Here is a 20,289-nt window from a genome sequence, read left to right on the forward strand (position 1 = left end):
AGCTCAAACTATTTATGCAAAAGTGCAATATTATTATATACAAGTGCAAGAAGCCAACAATAATAGAGATACATGCAACAAGGTCTGTACAAGGATAAAGTGTAGCTAACAAGCTGCTTATACAGATGGTCAATTTCAACTTGGAAAGTCCTTTGGAGGTAAGTACCATGACTTTTCTATTTCTTTTTTCCAGAAAGATAGCGAAATTGAAGCATAGATACTGGAAGAAAGAAATAGAAAAGTCATTGTACTTACCTCCAAAGGACTTTCCAGGTTAAAATTGACCATCTGTATGAGTAGCTTGTTGGCTTCTTGCACTTGTATATAATAATATTGCACTTTTGCATAAATAGTGTGAGCTGAATACTATTTTTTCACACAACTTCCAGGTGGTGGCTGGAGCTCTCCTGCGATTACAGCAAGCGACAGAGATCAGTTCCCCTGGAGAAAGTGGCCGCTTTGGCCATTGGACTCTATGGCATCGGAGACCCTCCCCTCCGGAAACCCCGCCCTCCTCAGGCTCCGCCCCCAAGATCTCCAGGTATTTCCCAACCCAGAGCTGGCAAGCCTATCTATCATCGAAACTTAGAGCTGGAAGGGACCTCCAGGGCCAACCAGTCCATAGGGTTGCCAACCTCCAGGTACTAGCTGGAGATCTCCTGCTATTACAGCTGATCTCCAGCCGATAGAGATCAGTTCCCCTGGAAGGTCATTGGACTCTATGGCCTTGAAGCCCCTCCCGTCCCCACACCATGCCCTCCTCAGGCTCCGCTTCAAAACTCCTGCCTGTGGCGAAGGGGGACCTGGCAACCCTATCTATGCCCAAGGCATTAGTTGGCTCTTACCTGTGCCACTTAAAACTCTCACTCAAAAATGTTTTTGGGTCCCTGCAGGGAGGCTCTCAGGATACAGGTGGGCGGAAGGGTGGGGCCAAAAGAAAGAGCACAGAGACAGGCTGGAAGCCAGGGCATGCAGGGGCAGGGGGGTGTCTCTACAATCCCACTTACCCGGCAGCGTTTGCCCTCCCCCCTGCCTTCTTTCCAAATACCTAAAACTTGGCCGGGTGGGAGGTTTGCAGCAACAGTCAAATGTGCCATCCGAGATATCCCCTGGAATGCAAAGTAAAAAAAAAGCAAGCTTCTCTCCCCCCCCCACAATATATCACAAGCCTGGTGCTTTAGCACCATCTGTCGATCAAATTGTAGACACACAGATTTGTCACTTTTTAAAAAGTTGGGGTGTGTTTGGCCATTTATGCAGGGTCAATTTTGATGCTCGCTCAAAAAGCTTTTTTTAAAAAATGCGACCTTTAAAATGCCTCTTCACGGTCCCGATGCAAAAGGAGAATTCCACACCCCCCACTCGCCTGCTCCTTCATTCCTTCCATTAGCAACCGCGGTTTGCATAGCTAACGCGTGGCTGTGATTTTGCATGCTTCTTTGAGGGGATTCTTCCAGGCGGGGTGGAGCAAACACAAAAGGTCACATTAAAGGGGCTCTTAAGAAATGTGAATCAGATATGGGCTGGCTTTGCAGTCACTTCCTGAATGATGGTTCAGCGTGAAAAACTAACTAACTAACTAAATTTTGGGGCACTTCAGCCAGGGCCATCTTAACGCATGGGCCCGATGAGCACTTGCCTGGGCCCCCCACGAAATCTGTATTCATTGCACTCAGAGTGTTCAGGTGCATGATGGTGACCAACTACAGGAGAACTTTCTTTTTCAAGACTGAAACTTATAAAAAATCTGCTTCGTAGCACAATGGGGCAGCATAGTTTGAACTGGCTTTCACGCATGTGCATGGAAAATGACATCCTGAAGACCATTGACTTCAAGCCAATAATAAAGCAATTCTCTGAAAAGAAATGCCGCAAATGCTTGTTATAATAAGAAGTTCGTAGTAATTTCATACTCTAATCTGTGTGGCTTACTTATTATTGTGTTTGTCAAGCCTTGTGTAATGTTCAAGTGTTTATCATGTTGATTAGTTGCTGCTGTACAGCATGTTTTTAATGTTTTAACACCAGTTTTGTTGAAGACTTCATGGACCTTGGCTCTTTGTCAAAAGGACTCATCTGCTGCATGATCTGGAATGTCCATCTGGAGAGGTTTCTTTTCTGGATGCAGATGCATCAAACCAACCCGTCTTCTTCCTGCAGCCTCATAGTCTGGTCCCAACGAGGGCAACGACCACAGAGAAGCCCAAGGTGGAGAGGCTGGCAGTGGCCTGGGATGCCCCGGCCCCGTTGCACAGGTCAGTATAACAGCAGGAGACAGGGTAGCAGTCATCAGTCCCGTATGGATCAGACGGCACACACTTTTCGGCACAGGATTTGGTGCCAGCGATGATTCCGAAAAAGGGGTAGCCTGGAACATAGAGGAGGCTGTGAGGGGTGGTGGAGAAAGGGGGCATTGTGGCCAGAAAGGGGGCAGAAAAACCCACCAAATTATCCCAGGGTAGCCGTGCTGGTCTGCAGCAGAAGAGCTAGATTCAAGTCCAGAAGGACCATAGGGACCAATGAAATTTTTTGGGGCTAGGAGTGTTTGAGCGTCAAAGCTCCCTTCATCGGACTCTCGAAAGCGTATACCCCCAAAATCTTGTTGGTCTGTAAAGTGCTACTGACTCAAATCCAAATGATCCGCGGATCAGTGCACCTCCTCCAGGAAGATAGGCGCAAGGCCTTGGAGGTTTTTTTTTAGCTTAGACCAGCTGTTCCCAAACTTTTTGGGCCATTGCCCCCTTGGTTCCACAAACTCAACCCCAGCGCCCCCTACCCTATCCAACAGCACAATTGAAGGGGCCCACCTCTAGCGCCCCCTGCTGCCCCCTTGCCTCTTAGTGCCCCGCTAGTAATCCCACCGCCCCTCAGGGGGTGGTACTGCCCACTTTGGGAACTACTGGCTTAGACAAAAGAACAACAAGGGACAGGGGACCATGACAGGAGTTTCTAAAATGATGCTTGGATGGATGGATGAAGAAAACCTTTCCTTCCTTTCCTGTAACATTAGGACTCATGGCCAACCAATGTAGTTGGGTGCATTACCTGTAGGCTAGAGTAACTAACTTGAGGAACTCAGTGCCACAGGATGTGGTGATGGCTGCTAGTTTAGTTTACTTTAAAAGGGGATTAGACAAATTCCTGGAGGAGAGGTCTTCTGGGAACATCTGGTTGGCTACTGCAGGGAAACAGGAATCTGGACTAGACGGATCATGAATCTGATCCAGCACAATAGTGCTAATCATGCTCAAAAGCAGACTGTTTTAGCAATGTATGAATGTTGTCGAAGGCTTTCACGGTCAGAGTTCATCAGTTCTTGTAGGTTATCCTGGCTGTGTGACCGTGGTCAGTGGTATTTTCTTTCCTGAAGGAGACCTTCAGTGTTACTCCTCTGAAGATGCCTGCCACAGCTGCTGGCAAAACATCAGGAAAGAAAATACCAAGACCACAGGCACACAGCCCGGATAACCTACAAGAATGAATGTATGAATGATCAATTAAATCAATCCCGCTTTACTCCCATTTGTTATTTGGACACCGAGGAAGCATCTGCCCCCTGTTCACAGCTTCTGCAGCATTCTGGGGAGTTCCAGGCCTCCAGTGTGCTTCTGGATCTCATAAGAACATATGAAAGGCCCTGCTGGATCAGACCAAGGCCCATCAAGTCCAGCAGTCTGATCACACAATGGCCAACCAGGTGCCTTGAAGAAGCCCACAAACAAGACAACTGCAGCAGTATCCTGCCTGTGTTCCACAGCACCTAATGCAATAGGCATGCTCTTCTGATCCAGGAAATAATAGGTATGCATCATGACTAGTATCCGTTTTTACTAGTAGCTGTGAATACCCCTCGATGTATTGCTGGAGTTACTCTTCGTTCCGAGTTTGGCCAAATGTCACTTGAAGCTAGGGCGTGGTTGGCCGCCTTTAAACTCCACCTTAAACTGTGCTTTAGCACTGAGGGGTTCCTAGCTTCTCTGAAGCATGACCCTTTCAAATCCTCATGGCAAAAAATCTTAGATGAGAAACTGGCGTTGCTGGGCTTCTCGCAGGATATGTTATCAGATCTTGGGAAAACTGAAGCTTTTGCCAAAATTAAAAAGCGCATTAAAGAGCTCGATTATAACAGCACTACTTTTCGTGCTCGTCGCGTCTGTTCATCCCAGTTCTTCGGAATACCCCCTCCACGTGGTCTGCCTGCCTATACATATTATCTGACAACTCCTCGTCTCTGTAGAGCTTTTTGCTTGGCTAGATTGAATGCTAATCCTTCTATGGTAATGCAGGGCAGAATTCTGAATATACCATACTCAGACAGGATCTGCCCTTGCTCTTCTGGCTCTATTGACACATTAGCCCATGCCCTTTTGGAATGCCGCTTTTACGAGGAACTTCGATCGCACTATATTTCCCCCCTTTTAATATACAAATCCAATGCCTCTGTGACTGACATAATGCCTTTTTTACTAAGCGACAGGGACCCCAAGGCTTCATTGTCAGTGGCAAGATTTGTTTCAGTCCTTATATCCCTCCAACACTAGATATATGCTGCTCAAGATCAATTGATCAAGGAGCTTCTAAGGGATAAAAGGAAAGGACTAGTAGCTGTGAATACCCCTCTCCTCCATGAACATGTCCACTCTCCTCTTAAAGCCTTCCAAGTTGGCAGCCATCACCACATCCTGGGGCAGGGAGTTCCACAATTTAAGTGTGAGGTCGGTGGGATCTCCCTTCCTTGGAAGTAGTAGTGCTGGGTACACAATTTCCCCCTTTTCTGAAAGGAATGGAGGATTTCTTGTTGCCATGACAGCTTACTGTGTGCACAAAGAATCACCTCTTTGCATCCACTTGCCATAGGATCTATGGTGCTGGAAAGTGCGGTCAAGTCGCAGCCAACTTATGGTGACCCAGTAGGGTTTTCATGGCAAGAGACGTTCAGAGGTGGTTGGCCATTGCCCGCCTCTGCGTAGCAACCCTGGGCTTCTGTGGAGGTCTCCCTTCCAAGTACTAACCAGGGCCGACCCTGCTTAGCGTCTGAGATGTGGGGAGATCGGGCTAGCCTGAGCCATCCAGGTCAGGGCATTTCTGAACGTGTCGATACCCCTGAGACTGGTTTGACATGCGTGTTGATCAACATAAAGAGACCAGACAGATACATTTGGGCCTTGGTTTGTGTGAACTCACCGTTCTCTGAATCCAGCATCGTCATGCAGGCGGTCGCATGAACTGAGCAGTTGGTGATGGTCATGCAGTTGTCACGGTCAGTGGGATCATTGCAAGTATAACACCACAAACAGAGAGCTGCGAAGGGGAGCGTGGAGAATTAGGGTGTACTTGGTCAGATGGCAGCGAGGATCATACCTAAATTTTCACCTCTTACAGAGGGACAATCTCTGTCCTTAGAGATTCTTGAATAAATGTAAGGGATTCTCTAAAGCTCCTGAATTTGACGAGCGCAGCAAATGGCCAATGGTTCTTCAGATCTATATTGTCACTTCTGCCCAGAAATGACAACTGGTCCAGAATGTGCCGTAGTTCCCACCCTCCAAAGCATGCTGAGGCTGAGGTCTCTCCCCTCCCCAAACCCTGCTTTCCCCAGGCCCCACCCCCAAACCGCCAGGAATCTCCCAGCCCGGGAGTTGGCAACCAAGATTCTTGGCAAGTGCAAAGGCCACAGAGCAAGTGCTTTTCGCTCTGCCAGCATCACATTTAAAACTGGCCCCATAGTAAAGAAAAGATTACACCTAAGCACATGCAGAGTGAGAAAACCTGTCCCCACACCTTCAACTTTCCAAGACAGCTTGGAAACAAGATTTGGCTCTGGGACCTCTCTTTCACTGGCAAACCCAGGCAGTTCGCAAACATTCCCTGGAGGAATTTTGTGTGTGGTCGCCTTACCACGTTCCAGGGCAGCTACGAAAATCAGCAAAGCAACCAGGCATGTTCTCATCGCAGCACACCAAGTATGGAGATGTTGGCTGTTCTCACGGGGTTCCTTGGTGCCTTTCTCCAGACTCCAGTCCCCGATGACTTTGCTGGAGCGATTCAAGTTCTCTCTGGTGTCGCAAAGATATTCCGTCCCTGGAGCTCCTCCATCTGTCTTCCTCTCCTTGTTCCTCCTGGCGACATGCCTGAGGCGGGTGGGGCGGGGGGTCAAGCAGGAAAGGAGGTCATTTTTGTAAGCGAAAAAACAAAACAAAACGCCCAGGCTTGCGCCAGATGGAAACTGGCTCAAACCTTCCAATATTGTTGTGTGGCAAGTTTCTAGGAAGTCCTAGTTTTGCCTCTAGCTCTCAAAAAATAACATTTGGGGCTATGGCTAATAAATGCCAAGCACAGAGACGGAAAACACTTTCTTTGTTTGTTCCGTTGAAAAAGCACTCGAGGCTACTTATGAAAAAAAAAGTATTGAATAAAAAAAAAACAGCAATTAATTAAGCTAAACCGGAGCACTTTTGAGGTGATTGTTCAGGTCGGGTTGCTGTGTTGGTCTGCAGTCGAAAAGTAAGATTCTAGTCCAAGAGCACCATAAAGACGAAGAAGATTTCTGGGGTGTGAGCTTTCAAGAGTCAGAGCTCAGATAAGCTTTGGCTCTTGAATTTTATACCAGGGGTGTTGAACTCAACATAAGAACATAAGAAAAGCCCTGCTGGATCAGACCAAGTCCAGCAGCCCATCAAGTCCAGCAGTCTGTTCATACAATGGCCAACGAGGTGTCTCTAGGAAGCCCCCAAACAAGACGACTGCAGCAGCACCATCCTGCCTGTGTTCCACAGCACCTCATATAATGGGCATGCTCCTCTGATCCTGCAGAGAATAGGTATGCATCATGACTAGTATCCATTTTAACTAGTAGCCATGAATACCCCTTTCCTCCATGAACATGTCCACTCCCCTCTTAAAGCCTTCCAAGTTGGCAGCCATCACCACATTTTGGGGCAGGGAGTCCCACAATTCAATTGTTAGGGTAGCCAGGTCCCTCTTTGCCATTGGTGGGAGGTTTTGGGGGCGGAGCCTGAGGAGGGCAGGGTTTGGGGAGGGGAGGGACTCCAATGCCATAGAGTCCAATGGCCAAAGCAGCCATTTTCTCCAGGTGAACTGATCTCTATGGGCTGGAGATCAGTTAGTAATAGCAGGAGATCTCCAGCTAGTACCTGCAGGATGGCAACCCTATCAATTGTTATGAGGGCCAGATGCTAATCAGGTGAACCCGGTTGGTTTCCCCACTCCTCCACATGAAGCCAGCTGGGTGAACTTGGGCTAGTCACAGCTCTCTTAGAGCTCTCTCAGCCCCACTTACCTCACAAGGTGTCTGTTGTGGGGAGGAGGAGGGAAGGAGATTGTCAGCTGGTTTGATTCTTCCTTAAGTCGTAGAGAAAGTCGGCATATAAAAACCAACTCTTCTTCTTCCCGTGTATGGCATCCAGAGGACCAGAAAACTGACCAAAAGGGAAGGTTTCTTTAACTGGAGCACATAAAGAAGGGATGGGACATGACGGGACAGGACATTTTGAGGTGAACTTGGCTCAGAGTAGACCTTTTAGTCCTTTTATTGTCTTTAATAGAAGGGCCAGTACTGAAGGGGCTTCCACCCACCAGCCTTTGAACATGTGTAAAGTACATTTCTATCCCAGTTTAGAAAGCCAGTGTGGTGTAGAAGACCAATTGGGATCCAAGAATCAGCACTTTATCATGAAGAGAGCCAGCACGGTGTAGCGCTTAGGAGCAGTGGACTCTAATCTGGTGAACTGGGTTGGTTTCCCCACTCCTGCACAGGAAGCCTGCTGGGTGACCTTGGGCCAGTCACAGTTCTTTCCCAACTCTCTCAGCACCACCTACCTCTCAAAGTGTCTGTTGCGGGGAGAGGAAGGGAAGGAGATTGTCAGCTGGTTTGATTCTCCTTAAAAAGTAGAGAAAGTCAGCATATAAAAATTTCTTCTTCTTCTTTGTCTCATGACCTTTTGTCTGGTCCTTTCAATTGGAGATGCCGGGTATTGAACCTGGGACCTTCTGCATACCAAGCAGATGATCTGTCCCTTCCCCTGTCCCCTTTTGGACTGAATAACTGGAGTTTTCAAATCAGAAGGTGTGACTTCTAGGAATGTCATTGAGTGCTTCAGCGATCAGAATTAATGTGTGAATATGCTTGGGTAAACTAGTGAGTCTGTCGGCTGTGTTTCAGAGCAGAAGGAAAAGATAAGATCTGGGGATGGAGATGACCGGCTTCTAAAAATACCTCCAGAGTCCAGCACTATCAGCTGTCCATCGTTTCCTGGTTCCTGGGGGGGGGGGGGGGGCTGAAACCTCTCTCTCAACAGCCTTGGGACGGAGTTATGAAAAAGAGACAACCAAATGCAGACCACCTCTTAGTTCATGGGCAGGACAAGTTGGACAAGTTGCACAGGTGTTTTTCCAAAACAGAATGTGGCAACCTCCCCCCTTCCTCAAGGCACTTGTCAAGGAAGGGAGTGTTCACGGGGTCAGCTGCCATATCGGGTGGTTGATCTGTCAACTGAGTAAAAACATAAGAGCCAAATTTCACAAATGGAGCCACATCAAGTACAGAAAGCCTGAATCACTGGCATTGTGTGTGCAGAATTGGCACATGTCTGGTCACCACACCTTAAAAAAGGACATTGCAGAGCTTGAGAAGATACAGAAAAGAGCAACCAAAATGATCAGGGGACTAGAGCAACTGTCCTATGGGGAGCGCTTAGGGCTGTTTAGCTTGGAAAGAAGGCGGCTGAGGGGAGACATGATGGAGGTCTGTAAAATTGTGCATGGTATGGAGAGAGGGGACAGGGAGAAGCTTTTCTCCCTCTCTCATAATACCAGAACTCGGGGTCATCTGCTGAAACTGGAGGGTGAGAGATTCAAAACTAATGAAAGGAAGTATTTCTTCACACAACACATAGTTAAATTGTGGAACTCCCTGCCCCAGGATGTAGTGATGGCTGCCAAATTGGTAGGCTTTAAGAGGGGAGTGGACATGTTCATGGAGGAGAGAGCTATTTATGGCTACTAGTAAAAATGAATAGTAGTCATGATGCATACCTATTTATTCTGAACACACTGGGAAAGTGGGCTGACGTGAACAGGATGCAGTTTAACAAGGATAAGCGCTGAGTTCTACATCTGGGTTACAGAAATGAGGGACATGGGTACTGGATGGGGGATACACTTCTGGGCAGCAGAGTGTGTGAACAGGATCTTGGGGTACGGGTGGACCATAAGTTAAATATGAGCAGCCAGTGTGATGCAGCCACAAAAAAAGCTAATGTGATCTTGGGGTGCATCAACAGACGCATAACATCCCAGTTGCAAGATGTCATAGTTCCACTGTACACTGCATAGGTCAGGCTACACCTGGAGTATTGTGTGAGGTTCTGGAGGCGTCATTTTAAAAAGGATGTGGGCAGAATCAAGGAGGTGCAGAGAAGAGCAATGAGGATGATCAGGGGCCTGGAGACCAAGCCCTACGAGGAAAGGTTGAAGGAGTTGAAAATGTTTAGTCTGTAGAAGAAGAAGATGAGTGGGTCAGTGGGACATGGTTGCTCTCTTGAAGTATTTGAAGGGCTGTCACTTTGAGGAGGGCAGGGAGCTGTTCTGGTTGGCAGCAGAGGATGGGACTCACAATAATGGGTTTAAATTGTGGGAGGAAAGGTACTGGCTGGATATTAGGGATTTTTCCCCCCCAGGAAGAGTTGTTCGACAGTGGAATCAGCTCCCTAGGGAGGTGGTGAGCTCCCCCTCACTGGTGGTCTTTAAGCAGTGGCTGGACAAGCACTAGGCTGATCCTGCATTAAGCAGGGGGTTGGACTAGATGGCCTGTATGGCCCCTTCCAGCTCTATGATTCTATGTAACATGCACACATAGAATCATAGAGTTGGAAGGGACCACCAGGGCCATCAAGTCCAACCCCCTGCACAATGCAGGAAATCCACAACTACCTCCCCCCTCCACACCCCTAGTGACCAGAAGATGGCCAAGATGCCCTCCCTCTCATCATCTGACTAAGGTCACAGAATCAGCATTGCTGACAGATGGCCATCTAGCCTCTCCTTAAAAACCTCCAGGGAAGGACAGCTTACCACCTCCCGAGGAAGCCTGTTCCACTGAGGAACCGCTCTAACTGTTAGAAAATTCTTCCTAATGTCTAGACGGAAACTCTTTTGATTTAATTTCAACCCGTTGGTTCTGCTCCGACCTTCTGGGGCAACAGAGAACAACCCGGCACCCTCCTTTGTATGACAGCCCTTCAAGTACTTGAAGATGGTTCTCATATCCCCTCTCAGTCTTCTCCTCTTCAGGCTAAACATACCCAGCTCCTTCAACCTTTCCTCATAGGACTTGGTCTCCAGACCCCTCACCATCTTTGTTGCCCTTCTCTGGACACGTTCCAGCTTGTCTACATCTTTTTAAAATTGTGGTGCCCAAAACTGAACACAGTACTCTAGTTGAGGTCTAACCAGAGCAGAGTAAAGCGATACCATCACTTCGCGTGATCTGGACACTATACTTCTGTTGATGCAGCCCAAGACTGCATTTGCCTTTTTAGTTACAGCATCACACTACCGACTCATGTTCACACATATGCATATGTCACACATATATCATACATATATCACACATATGAATATGCGTAAATGTGAGGATTACCAGACTACAGAGATCAATTCCTGATTTACATCTCCGCTACTCGAGCCAATAAATGCACAATTATGTGACACATACACATATGTGTACATGTGAGGATTACCAGACTACAGAGATTGATTCCTCTGGAGGAGATGACAGCTTTGGAGGGCTGGCCATATGGCTTCCCATCCCCACGGAGCTCCCTCCGTTCCCCAAACACCACCCTCCCTACGCACTGCCCCCAAACCTCCAAAAACTTGCCGAGATGGATTTGGCAGGATGGATTTGGAATCCCTGCCTTCTCTCCTGTGCTGTTTTTGGCAGCTGAGGGGTCCTGGGAGCAAGAGCATTATTTGCTCTGGGCAAATGTGCAAACATTCAGATTTACTAAGGCATTAGCTCTCGTGGGCTAGAGCTAACTTTGTCAAAAGCGTGCAATGTTAGGAAGGTTTTACACACCCACACTTACACCCAACCCACACACACACCCACACCCACACACACACACACACACACAGAAGCCAACTGTGTAGTAAAAAAGCCTTGAGCTGCAAAAGGTACATTCTGTGACATTTCTTTACAAATATTGGGGTTGTACAAAGTAAGTACAGTGACCATGCATAAGAACTGGTGATAATGTAACTCGCTTTCATTTACTGCATTAATTTAGCATCTCTAGTGAGGGAGAAATTCTTTATGTCATTTGAATAGAACCAGATTTGCGGATAGTGCCTAATTCCTCATTCTTCGGCTAGAGATCCCCTGGGGAATTTTTATGTTGCACAGTGTCTTGGGAGACGGAAAGACTCTCCCACTGTTCTATGCATATTCCCTTTGAAATGGTATCCGATTTGAGTCCATTTTTATTCCCTTGACTCGTTGGTCTTATGTAATCCTCAGGAGGGCACTGACGGCAGGTGAGGGCGTGGCTCATGAAGGACGACGAGCTCATGAATGAGTCCCAATTGTATTGCTAATACTATTATGAATGGAGAACATAACAGCAGCTGTTTTGGAACTGACCAATATGGGAATTTTCAGCAAGTAATTAAATAATTAAGTGACGTCAAGTCACATCCGACTTACAACAGCCTCTCATGGGGTTTTCAAGGCAAGAAATGAACAGAGGTAGTTTGCCAGTGCCTGCCTCTGCATAGCACCCCTGGACTTCCTTGGTGGTATCCCATCCAAGTACTAACCAGGGCCAACCTTGCTTAGTGTCTGAGATCTGATGAGATCAGGCTAGCCTGGGCCATCCAGGTCAGGGCAAAAGACATATAGAGGTAGTTTGCCATTTCGTGCTTCTGAGAAGCAACCTTGGACTTCTTTGGTGGTCTCCCATCCAAGTACTAACCGTGATCAACTGCCCTTAGCTTCCAAACTAGTCTGGCCCTTTTCCAGCAAGCAGTATCTGACGCCGTTGCTATTAAAAAACGCATAACTTTATTAGAAAATGATAGAATATTTTACAATTTTATCAATTTTAAGATGATAATTTTAACCAGGGGTTACTTTTATTGATCTTACACCTTTATATGTACAGGCAGTCTGTGATTCTGCGGTGCAAAACTATCGAGTCTGGAAATTTTGATTCATTGGCACATGATTGGTCAGTCAACCGTATTAATAAATTTGGCAAGCAGTATCTCAAAGGTTGGAAGGGACCTCCAGGGTCATCTAGTCCAACCCCCTTGTGTAATGCAGGAAAATCACAACTACCTCCCGCCACACCCCTAGTGACCCCTACTCCATGCCCAGAAGACAGGTGGAAAAATCCCCACCAGGATCCCCAATAAATAAGTCCAAATCTCTCCCTGCTTTCAAAGCAGCAGCTGACTAGCAATGTGAGATAGATGTCTCCATTCCTACTTTAATGGAAAAGAATCTAGATATTTTCCTTTTTCGTGTGCAAAGCGACAAAGCTCTTCGGTCCACCCCTCACAGTCCACTCCTGAAAAAAGTTAAGGAGAAGCTGATGCAAACAGACCAGCCCGCCTTGGTGTAGCTCGTCCCAAAGCCCTCAGCCCCATTGAGGTTGCAAAGGTCAGCGTTGCAGCAAGAGATATTCCTTTTGGCCATGAAGTAGTCCTTGTAGGCCACCTTGCAAGACGATGAGCACTCTTTGGTGACCAAGGTGAGAAAGCCAGCAGCACCTGCAAGGAGACGGATGAAGCTGGTGATGTTTGTTAGAGGGGAACGTGATAGGAGGAAGAGAAGAAGAGTTGGTTTTTATAACCTGCTTTTCTCTACCTTTAGAATAATTGAATCATAGAATCATAGAGTTGGAAGGGACCACCAGGATCATCTAGTCCAACCCCCTGCACAATGCAGGAAATTCACAACTACCTTCCCCCCCCTTTAACGAGTCTCAAAGCGGCTTACAATCTCCTTCCCTTCCTTTCTTCACAACAGACACTTTGTGAGATAGATGGGGCTAAGAGAGTTTGGAGAGAACTGCAACTAGCCCAAGGTCACCCAGCAGGCTTCATGTGGAGGAGTGGGGAATCAAACCCGGTTCTCCAGATTAGAGTCCGCTGCTCATGAGGAGTGGAGAATCAAACCTGGTTCTCCAGGTTAGAGTCCACCACTCATGTGAGGGAGTGGGGAATCAAACCCGGTTCTCCAAGTTAGAGTCCACCACTCATGTGAGGGAATGGGGAATCAAACCTGGTTCTCCAGGTTAGCGTTTGCCGCTCTTAACCCCTATACCACGCTGGCAACAACCCGGCCTGTTTCTTCAAGCTACATGCACGCTGATTCAATTCTGAAACAGAGTTTAGGCTGCTCAAGGGAGCTTCTTCTCTTATACATACCGTCCTGCTTTTTAAGATCTGGCATGAGACTCTTTTAGTGATTTATTTTTTTTAAAAAAATGTGTTTACTAGAAGTCCTCCTTTTCAGGACTCAAGGCACTTCACAGCTTCGAAGAAATAACAGGTACCAGCTAAGCAAGCCTCCCTGTCGCCTACTCAAAACCAGAGAATCCTGACAAATATCACCCCTATCAAAAGCCTCTTTGGAAAGGCTTCATCTTGTGGTGTCTTCTAGACTCTTGCAAAGTGTGGGATCATTCCACAGAGACAAGGAGGTCACTGGGACAGCTTGTGCCAAGACTTCAGCTGTTCTTAACTACCGATAAGGGGGCACACTTAGTAGGAACAGCTGGGCAGGGTGCAGAGGTTGAACTAGGGATCTAGAGGTTGATCTGGGATTTACAAGCATGTAGGTCCCAGGCCGGAAAGGGCTTCAAAGTTTGTCACCACCACTTCGATTTGGGCTGGGAATACATTAAACCGCTTTATGCTGAAGCCAGTGTAGATCATAAAATCACAGAATCATAGAGTTGGAAGGGACCACCCAGGGTCATCTAGTCCAACCCCCTGCACAATGCAGGAAATTCGCAACTGCCTTCCCCCCATACCCCCTTTGACCCCCTACTCCATGGCCAGAAGATGGCAAAAAAAAAAATCCTCCAGTATCCCTGGCCAATCTGGCCTGGAGGAAAATTCTTTCCTGACCCAAAGTGGCAACTGGCACTACCCTGGGCATGGAAGAAAGGGCCACAAAAGCCAAGCACTGACTCATCCTTTCCTGCCCTCCCTCTCATGATCTGCCTAAGTTCACAGAATCGGCCTTACTGACAGATGGCCATCTAGCCTCTGCTTAAAAAGCTCCGAAGGAGGAGAGCCCACCACCTCCCGACGAAGCCTGTTCCACCAAGGAACCGCTCTGACTGTCAGGAAGTTCTTCCTTACGTTTAGCTGGATGTTGTAAGATATGTATTATTTGCTTCAAATTAGCTAGCCTCCATTTAAAAAAATAATAATGGGCTGCTGCATTTTGCTCTAGCTAAAGCTGTTGAGTCATCGTCAAGGATTTCCCTCTGTAGATTACACTGCAGTAGTCTAACCTCAAGGTTATGGTGGCATAGTTCGGGGTCCCCAAGGTGGTACCCATCAGCCCCATGGCACCTGCCAACACCTTTCCTGGTACCCACCAAGTGTTTTTAGGAAGTAGGTAGGTCCAGGTAAGGCAGCAAAGCTTCTGATTGACTACTGGAGATTTGATTGGCTGTGCAGATTTTTTAAAATGTTGCTTTGGTAGCAGCTGCCACCACAGCACAAGGATCTCCACCGTGTTCACTGAAGTTAAGCTGTGGCAATCATGAACACATGAAGCTGCCTTATACTGAATCAGACCCTTGGTGGCCCTTGGTCTGACCCAGCATGGCTTTTCTTATGTTCTTATAGATCAATGTGGCTGAGTCCAGAAGGGAAGATAACCTCCATGCCTGATGCAGTTGGAAAAAGTGTTCTTTGCTATCGCATGGACTTGCTTATCAAAGCTAGATTTAGGACACCCCTAATCTTTTTTACCCCAAATAATTGAAATAGCTCCCTGTAGGGTTGCCAACCTCCAGGTGAGAATTTCTCTCATTTTGACATGTGAGCCAGCCACTGAGCGGTCCATGTCCTGGTCTGAGGAAGATTAACCATCGAAACAGGAAGATTACCGGATCCCTGTATTGCCCACACTCTTGATACAGGTCAAGAGAACCCAAAACCAGCATTATATGTCCAAGAACGCTTGCTACACAGCAAGCTTGTGGATTGCCCTTACAAGATTCATGTTATAATCTAAAAAGGACTATTTATCTTGGACTTTTTTTTGTATTTTGCATATAAGCTGTACATTGTTATATATTTCTGCGCTTTGAAATTGACACACTCTTTGATATTTTGATAACAACGTTCACTTTTTGCATACTATTTGTGGTTTTTCCTTTCTGTTGTTTATTGTTCACCACCTACGTGACAACAGGCTAACTTTGTATTGACTAACCTCCAGGTACTAGCTGGAGATCTCCTGCTATTACAACTGATCTCCAGCCGATAGAGATCCGTTCCCTAGGACAAAATGGCCACTTTGGCAATTGGAGTCTATGGCATTGAAGCTCCTCCCCTCCCCAAACCCTGTCCTCCTCAGGCTCCGCCCCAAAAACCTCCCGCCAGTGGCGAAGAGGGACCTGGCAGCCCTAAGAGATGGTGACCAGAACACGACTTACTCAGCTTATCAGTTCTGCACGCGGTGGTATTTCCATCACAGTCCGTCACCCCTTGGCACATAGAGTTGCTGACTTGCATCGTACATGTGTAGCACTTCAGTGAACCAGCTGCAAGAGAAGAAAGACATTTAAGGAGCACAACGAGTGATTAATATGCAAAATTTGCTGCCAGAGGATGTAGTGATGACCACAGGCAAGATTGTCGGGATGTGAGCTTTTGAGAGTTAGATTAGTCTGATTCATTTTTGTATCTGACGAAGGGCACTTTGATGCTCAACAGCTTATACTCTGAAAACCTTGATGGTTTCCAAGGTGCTTCTGGGCTCGAATCTAGCTGTTCTATTGTAGGCAATGCCACAAAACGGCTGCCAGGCCAACCACACAATGTGCAGATGGCACCAAATTGGGAGGAGCAGAGAACACACCAGAAGACAGAGGCAGAATTCAACAAGATCTGAACACACTGGGAAAGTGAGCGGATGTGAACAGGATGCAGTTTAACAAGGATAAGCGCTGAGTTCTACATCTGGGTTACAGAAATGAGGGACGTGGGTACTGGATGGGGGATACACTTCTGGGCAGCAGTGTGTGTGAACAAGGTCTTGGGGTACTGGTGGACCGTAAATTGAATATGAGCAGCCAGTGTGTGATGCAGCGACCAAAAAAAGCTAATACGATCTTGGCGTGCATCAACAGAGGCACAACATCCAAATCGCAAGATGTCATAGTCCCTCTGTACACCGCATCGGTCAGGCCGCACCTGGAGTATTGTGTGCAGTTCTGGAGGCCTCACTTCAAAAAGGATGTGGACAGAATGGAGCGGGTGCAGAGGAGAGCGACGAGGATGATCGGGGGCCTGGAGACCGAGCCCTGCGAGGAAAGGCTGAGGGACCTGGGAATGTTTAGTCTGGAGAAGAGGAAGTTGAGGGGGGACAGGATTGCTCTCTTGACGTATCTGAAGGGCTGCCACTTAGAGGAGGGCAGGGAGCTGTTCCTATGGGCAGCAGAGGAGAGGACTCGCAATAATGGGTTTAAATTATGGGTGGAAAGGTACTGGCTGGATATTAGGAAAAAAATTCTTACAGTAAAGAGTTGTTCGACAGTGGAATGGGCTACCTAGGGAGGTGGTGAGCTCACCCTCACTGGCAGTCTTGAAGCAGAGGCTGGACAAGCACTTGTCAGGGATTTTCTAGGCTGATCCTGCATTAAGCAGGGGGTTGGACTAGATGGCCTGTATGGCCCGTTCCAGCTCTATGATTCTTTGATTCTAAGGAGGGAGGCTATACATAACTCTGAACAGTAACACTTCAACATTTCAGGGAGAAGCTCTGTTTAACATGCCTTTTAATTTGCACAGCCAATCACATCTCCAGCGGCCAATCAGAAGCCCTGCTGGACAAAAGTCCCACCTGGCCCCGCTCACTTTCTAAAAACACTTGGCAGGTGCCAGGAAAGGTGTTGGTGAGTGCCATGCCACCCATGGGCAATACGGTGGGGAACTCTGGTATAAATGAAGTAAATAAGTACATCCTTTTCAGATTGACCCTGGCATGCACTAGTTCTTAAGGGCTGGGTTTTATGCCCACCTTGCTTGCTATTGGATTGGAACTGACATGAAAGTTCATCTCATAAATGAATGTGGCAGAAATGGTGCTTTATCCATGTTGGCTTCTCTGGGTTGTTTTGATTTTGACAGATGTCTAACATGAAATCCCATCAGATGTCAACTACTATGAGACATTTGGGAACGTTGCTTGTCAAATCCAAAGCCGGAACTGCCTTTGTCGGCCGTCAAATCGTACCGCCGGGCAATTAGGAAATGCAGCCAAGTACGAACGTGTCCCAACTCTCTAGTCCCACCACTGTTGCATGTCGAGGATCAAATGCCGTCAGATCCCAAACAGCCCTGCATTCCCTGCCAGTAATTCCAGAAGGGCAAAGATATTAGTCTATCACAACAGAAATGAACCAGGGTCTAGGGGCTCTTTTGACGAACAAGAGTTCATTTGAGGATAAAATGTTCATGGACAAAAAAGCTCGCTCTAGTCCATGAAAGCTTATGCTGCAATAAAATCTTCATTAGAGCCCGCTTTATTAAATTGCACCACATGTTTGCTATCAAACACTGAGCAATATTGGATGCAAAGACCAAATATCAATGTCTAATGACTATTCATATTGCTCTAACGAAGTGGGCCGTGACTCACAAAAGCTTATATTGAAATAAATGTTAATCTTTAAGGTTCCTCGCTGGGCTGCCCTAGGGTTGCCAGGTCCCACTGGCGGGAGGTTTTTGGGGTGGTGCCTGCAGAGGGTGGGGAGGGGAGGGTCTTCAATGCCAAAGCAGCCGTTTTCTCCAGGTGAACTGATCTCTATCAGCTGGAGATCAGTTGTAATAGCAGGAGATATCCACCTGGAATTCTCCTGCTGCTGTGGGAGGGAAAAGTGAGGGTTAAAAATAAGGGACTGGGGAAGGCAGTTGAGGGAAGGACATCTGCTTGGCATGCAGAAGGGCCCAGGTTCAATCCCCGGCCTCTGCAGTTCAAGGGACTAAGCAGGTAGGTGATGTGAAAGACCCCTGACTGAGATCCTGGAGAGCTGCTGCCAGTCTGAGTAGACAATACTGACTTTGAGGGACCAAGGGTCTGATTCAGTAGAAGGCAGCTTCATGTGTATAAGATCTCCAGCTAGTACCTGGAGGTATAGGGACCTCATGTTAGGTCTGGCACTTTTCAATTGTGACCAGCAGGGGAAGGCTGTTGCCTCAAATTCAGTAAGTATGGTGAAGGTAAAAGGAATTAATCTATGGTGTTTGTATTTGATTATAAATGTTTTCATTATTATTTTTTAGGTTGATGCCTTGATAAAGATTATTGAAACTTTACCCAATCCCAGGAAATAAAGTTGGCATGGCATGGCATATGGCACAGCATAGATTGTAAGGGCAAGTAATGCTCATAGAAAAATTGGCAATTACACCAGATTTGGAAAAATTGCAAGGGCATATTATGCCTGTGTATTCAGATGTGTAAATCTGTATGTATGTGTATGAGATAAGCCATATGACTGTAAGTTTGTATGAAGTATATACAACATCCAGTAAAAGCAAACAAGGTTTAGTTGTAAATTTTGTTCATTATTTCGGTATTTTTCCATACGGAACACAGCAGTACCTGGAGGTTGGCAACCCTAGACTGCCCTGACATGGATAGCTTAGGCTAGCTCCATTTCATCAGATCTCTAAAGCTAAGCAGGGTTGTAGTATTTAGTATTTAGATGGGTGACCACCAAGGAAGACCAGGGTTGCTACACAGAGGCAGGCAACGGCAAACCATTTTTGAACGTCTCTTGCTTTGGAAACCCTATGGAGTTGCCATAAGTTGGCTGTGACTTTATGGCACTTTTTAAGATCCTAACCTGGATGGCCCAAGCTAGCTTGATCTCATCAAATCTCAGAAGCTAAGCAGGATCAGCTCTGGTTAGTACTTTAAGGTTAGACTACCTGCTGGAGGACCTTGGGCTAGTCACAGCTCTCTTAGAGTTCTCTCAGCCCCACCTACCTCACAGGGTGTCTGTTGTGCGGAGGGGAAGGGAAGGTGATTGTAAGTTGGTTTGAGTCTCCCTTAAATGGTAGAGACAGTCGGCATATGAAAACCAACTCTTCTTCTTGTCTCAAATTTTGGATTGTAATCTCATTGGGGCAGGGACCTATCTTCTTATGTGCTGTAAAGTACCATGCCCATTAGGGTCTCTGTACAAATAATGCAGGTAGGTTTTGGGGAAAAGATTTACCTGGCTGTACAAACAGGCTTCCAGCCAACACGAAGATCATCAGCAGCTTCATCGCTGGCCGACGTCACACAGGAGATGGGACATCTTCCCTCCTTGGGCTTGTGTTTTGCGCTCTGCAAAGGAACTGTTTGCCCAAGTGAGATTTGGGAGGCCCGTTACCATTATTTAGATCACGCCAATGACATTATGAGAAATAAATGCTCCTCTCTCTCTTTCTCTCTCTACCTGTACTTTGATGCTTCTTGACCTTAACCCCTACACCATGCTGGCAACAACCCGGCCTGTTTCTTCAAAATTGTGTTAGTCTTTACTAAACATTTTGTTAGTCTTTAAGGTGCTACTGGACTCTTGCTCTTTTCTACTGTTAGTGACAGACTAACAAGGCAACCCATCATGATCTATCACCTTCTGTAAGTTAGTGTAACTAAACTACTAAATTCAGGAGGTAGCCGTGTTGGTCTCCAGTAGAACAGCTAGCTTCTAAGGTGCTACTGGACTCAACTTAAATAGCTAAAGCATGGGGCTGGCATTGGTGGGGCATGGTCCCCTCCCTCATCCAGCAGGGTGGGGTGAGGTTTCTTCTGTTCACATGTTAGAGCCCCCCCTTCTCTTGGTCAACTGATCCAGCCCAATCTGTAGGGTTGCCATCTCTGGGCTGGGAAAACCTGGAGATTTTTGGTGGTGGAGCCTGGGGAGAGCAGGGCTTGGGGAGAGGAGGGACCTCAGCAGAGTACGATGCCATAGGGTTCACCCTCCAAAGCAGCCCCATTTCCTCCAGAACTGGCCTCTATGG

General features: G+C 47.1%; 2 protein-coding genes across 2 annotated transcripts; both read right to left on the minus strand.

The window, feature by feature from the left end:
* Nucleotides 1-2,162: 2,162 nt before the first annotated feature.
* Nucleotides 2,163-5,950, minus strand: LOC130481391 (ly6/PLAUR domain-containing protein 2-like). The gene is made up of 3 exons (XM_056853995.1): nt 5,899-5,950; nt 5,185-5,301; nt 2,163-2,368 (listed from the first exon to the last, which is right to left on the minus strand). Exons 1-3 carry the CDS (start codon nt 5,948-5,950, stop codon nt 2,163-2,165), a joined length of 375 nt encoding a protein of 124 aa, XP_056709973.1.
* Nucleotides 5,951-12,577: 6,627 nt separating this feature from the next.
* PSCA (prostate stem cell antigen) lies at nt 12,578-19,548 on the minus strand. Its single transcript, XM_056854634.1, has 3 exons — nt 19,497-19,548; nt 15,705-15,812; nt 12,578-12,792 (listed from the first exon to the last, which is right to left on the minus strand). The coding sequence occupies exons 1-3, from the start codon at nt 19,546-19,548 to the stop codon at nt 12,578-12,580; spliced, it is 375 nt and encodes a 124-aa protein (XP_056710612.1).
* Between the last annotated feature and the right edge of the window lie 741 nt (nt 19,549-20,289).

The sequence above is a fragment of the Euleptes europaea genome, chromosome 8 (genome assembly GCF_029931775.1).
Source record: "Euleptes europaea isolate rEulEur1 chromosome 8, rEulEur1.hap1, whole genome shotgun sequence".
Classification (NCBI taxonomy): domain Eukaryota; kingdom Metazoa; phylum Chordata; class Lepidosauria; order Squamata; family Sphaerodactylidae; genus Euleptes; species Euleptes europaea.

Bases quoted from the DNA above. Each gene is read 5' to 3' on its own strand.
- PSCA (XM_056854634.1), bottom strand. From the start codon at position 19,548: ATGAAGCTGCTGATGATCTTCGTGTTGGCTGGAAGCCTGTTTGTACAG. The intron at 15,813-19,496 runs GTAAATCTTTTC...CTTCTCTTGCAG, and splicing joins AAGCCTGTTTGTACAGCCAG to CTGGTTCACTGAAGTGCTAC. The intron at 12,793-15,704 runs GTAAGTCGTGTT...GTCTCCTTGCAG, and splicing joins GTGCAGAACTGATAAGCTGA to GTGCTGCTGGCTTTCTCACC.
- LOC130481391 (XM_056853995.1), bottom strand. From the start codon at position 5,950: ATGAGAACATGCCTGGTTGCTTTGCTGATTTTCGTAGCTGCCCTGGAA. The intron at 5,302-5,898 runs GTAAGGCGACCA...TCCCCTTCGCAG, and splicing joins CGTAGCTGCCCTGGAACGTG to CTCTCTGTTTGTGGTGTTAT. The intron at 2,369-5,184 runs GTGAGTTCACAC...TCTATGTTCCAG, and splicing joins GATGCTGGATTCAGAGAACG to GCTACCCCTTTTTCGGAATC.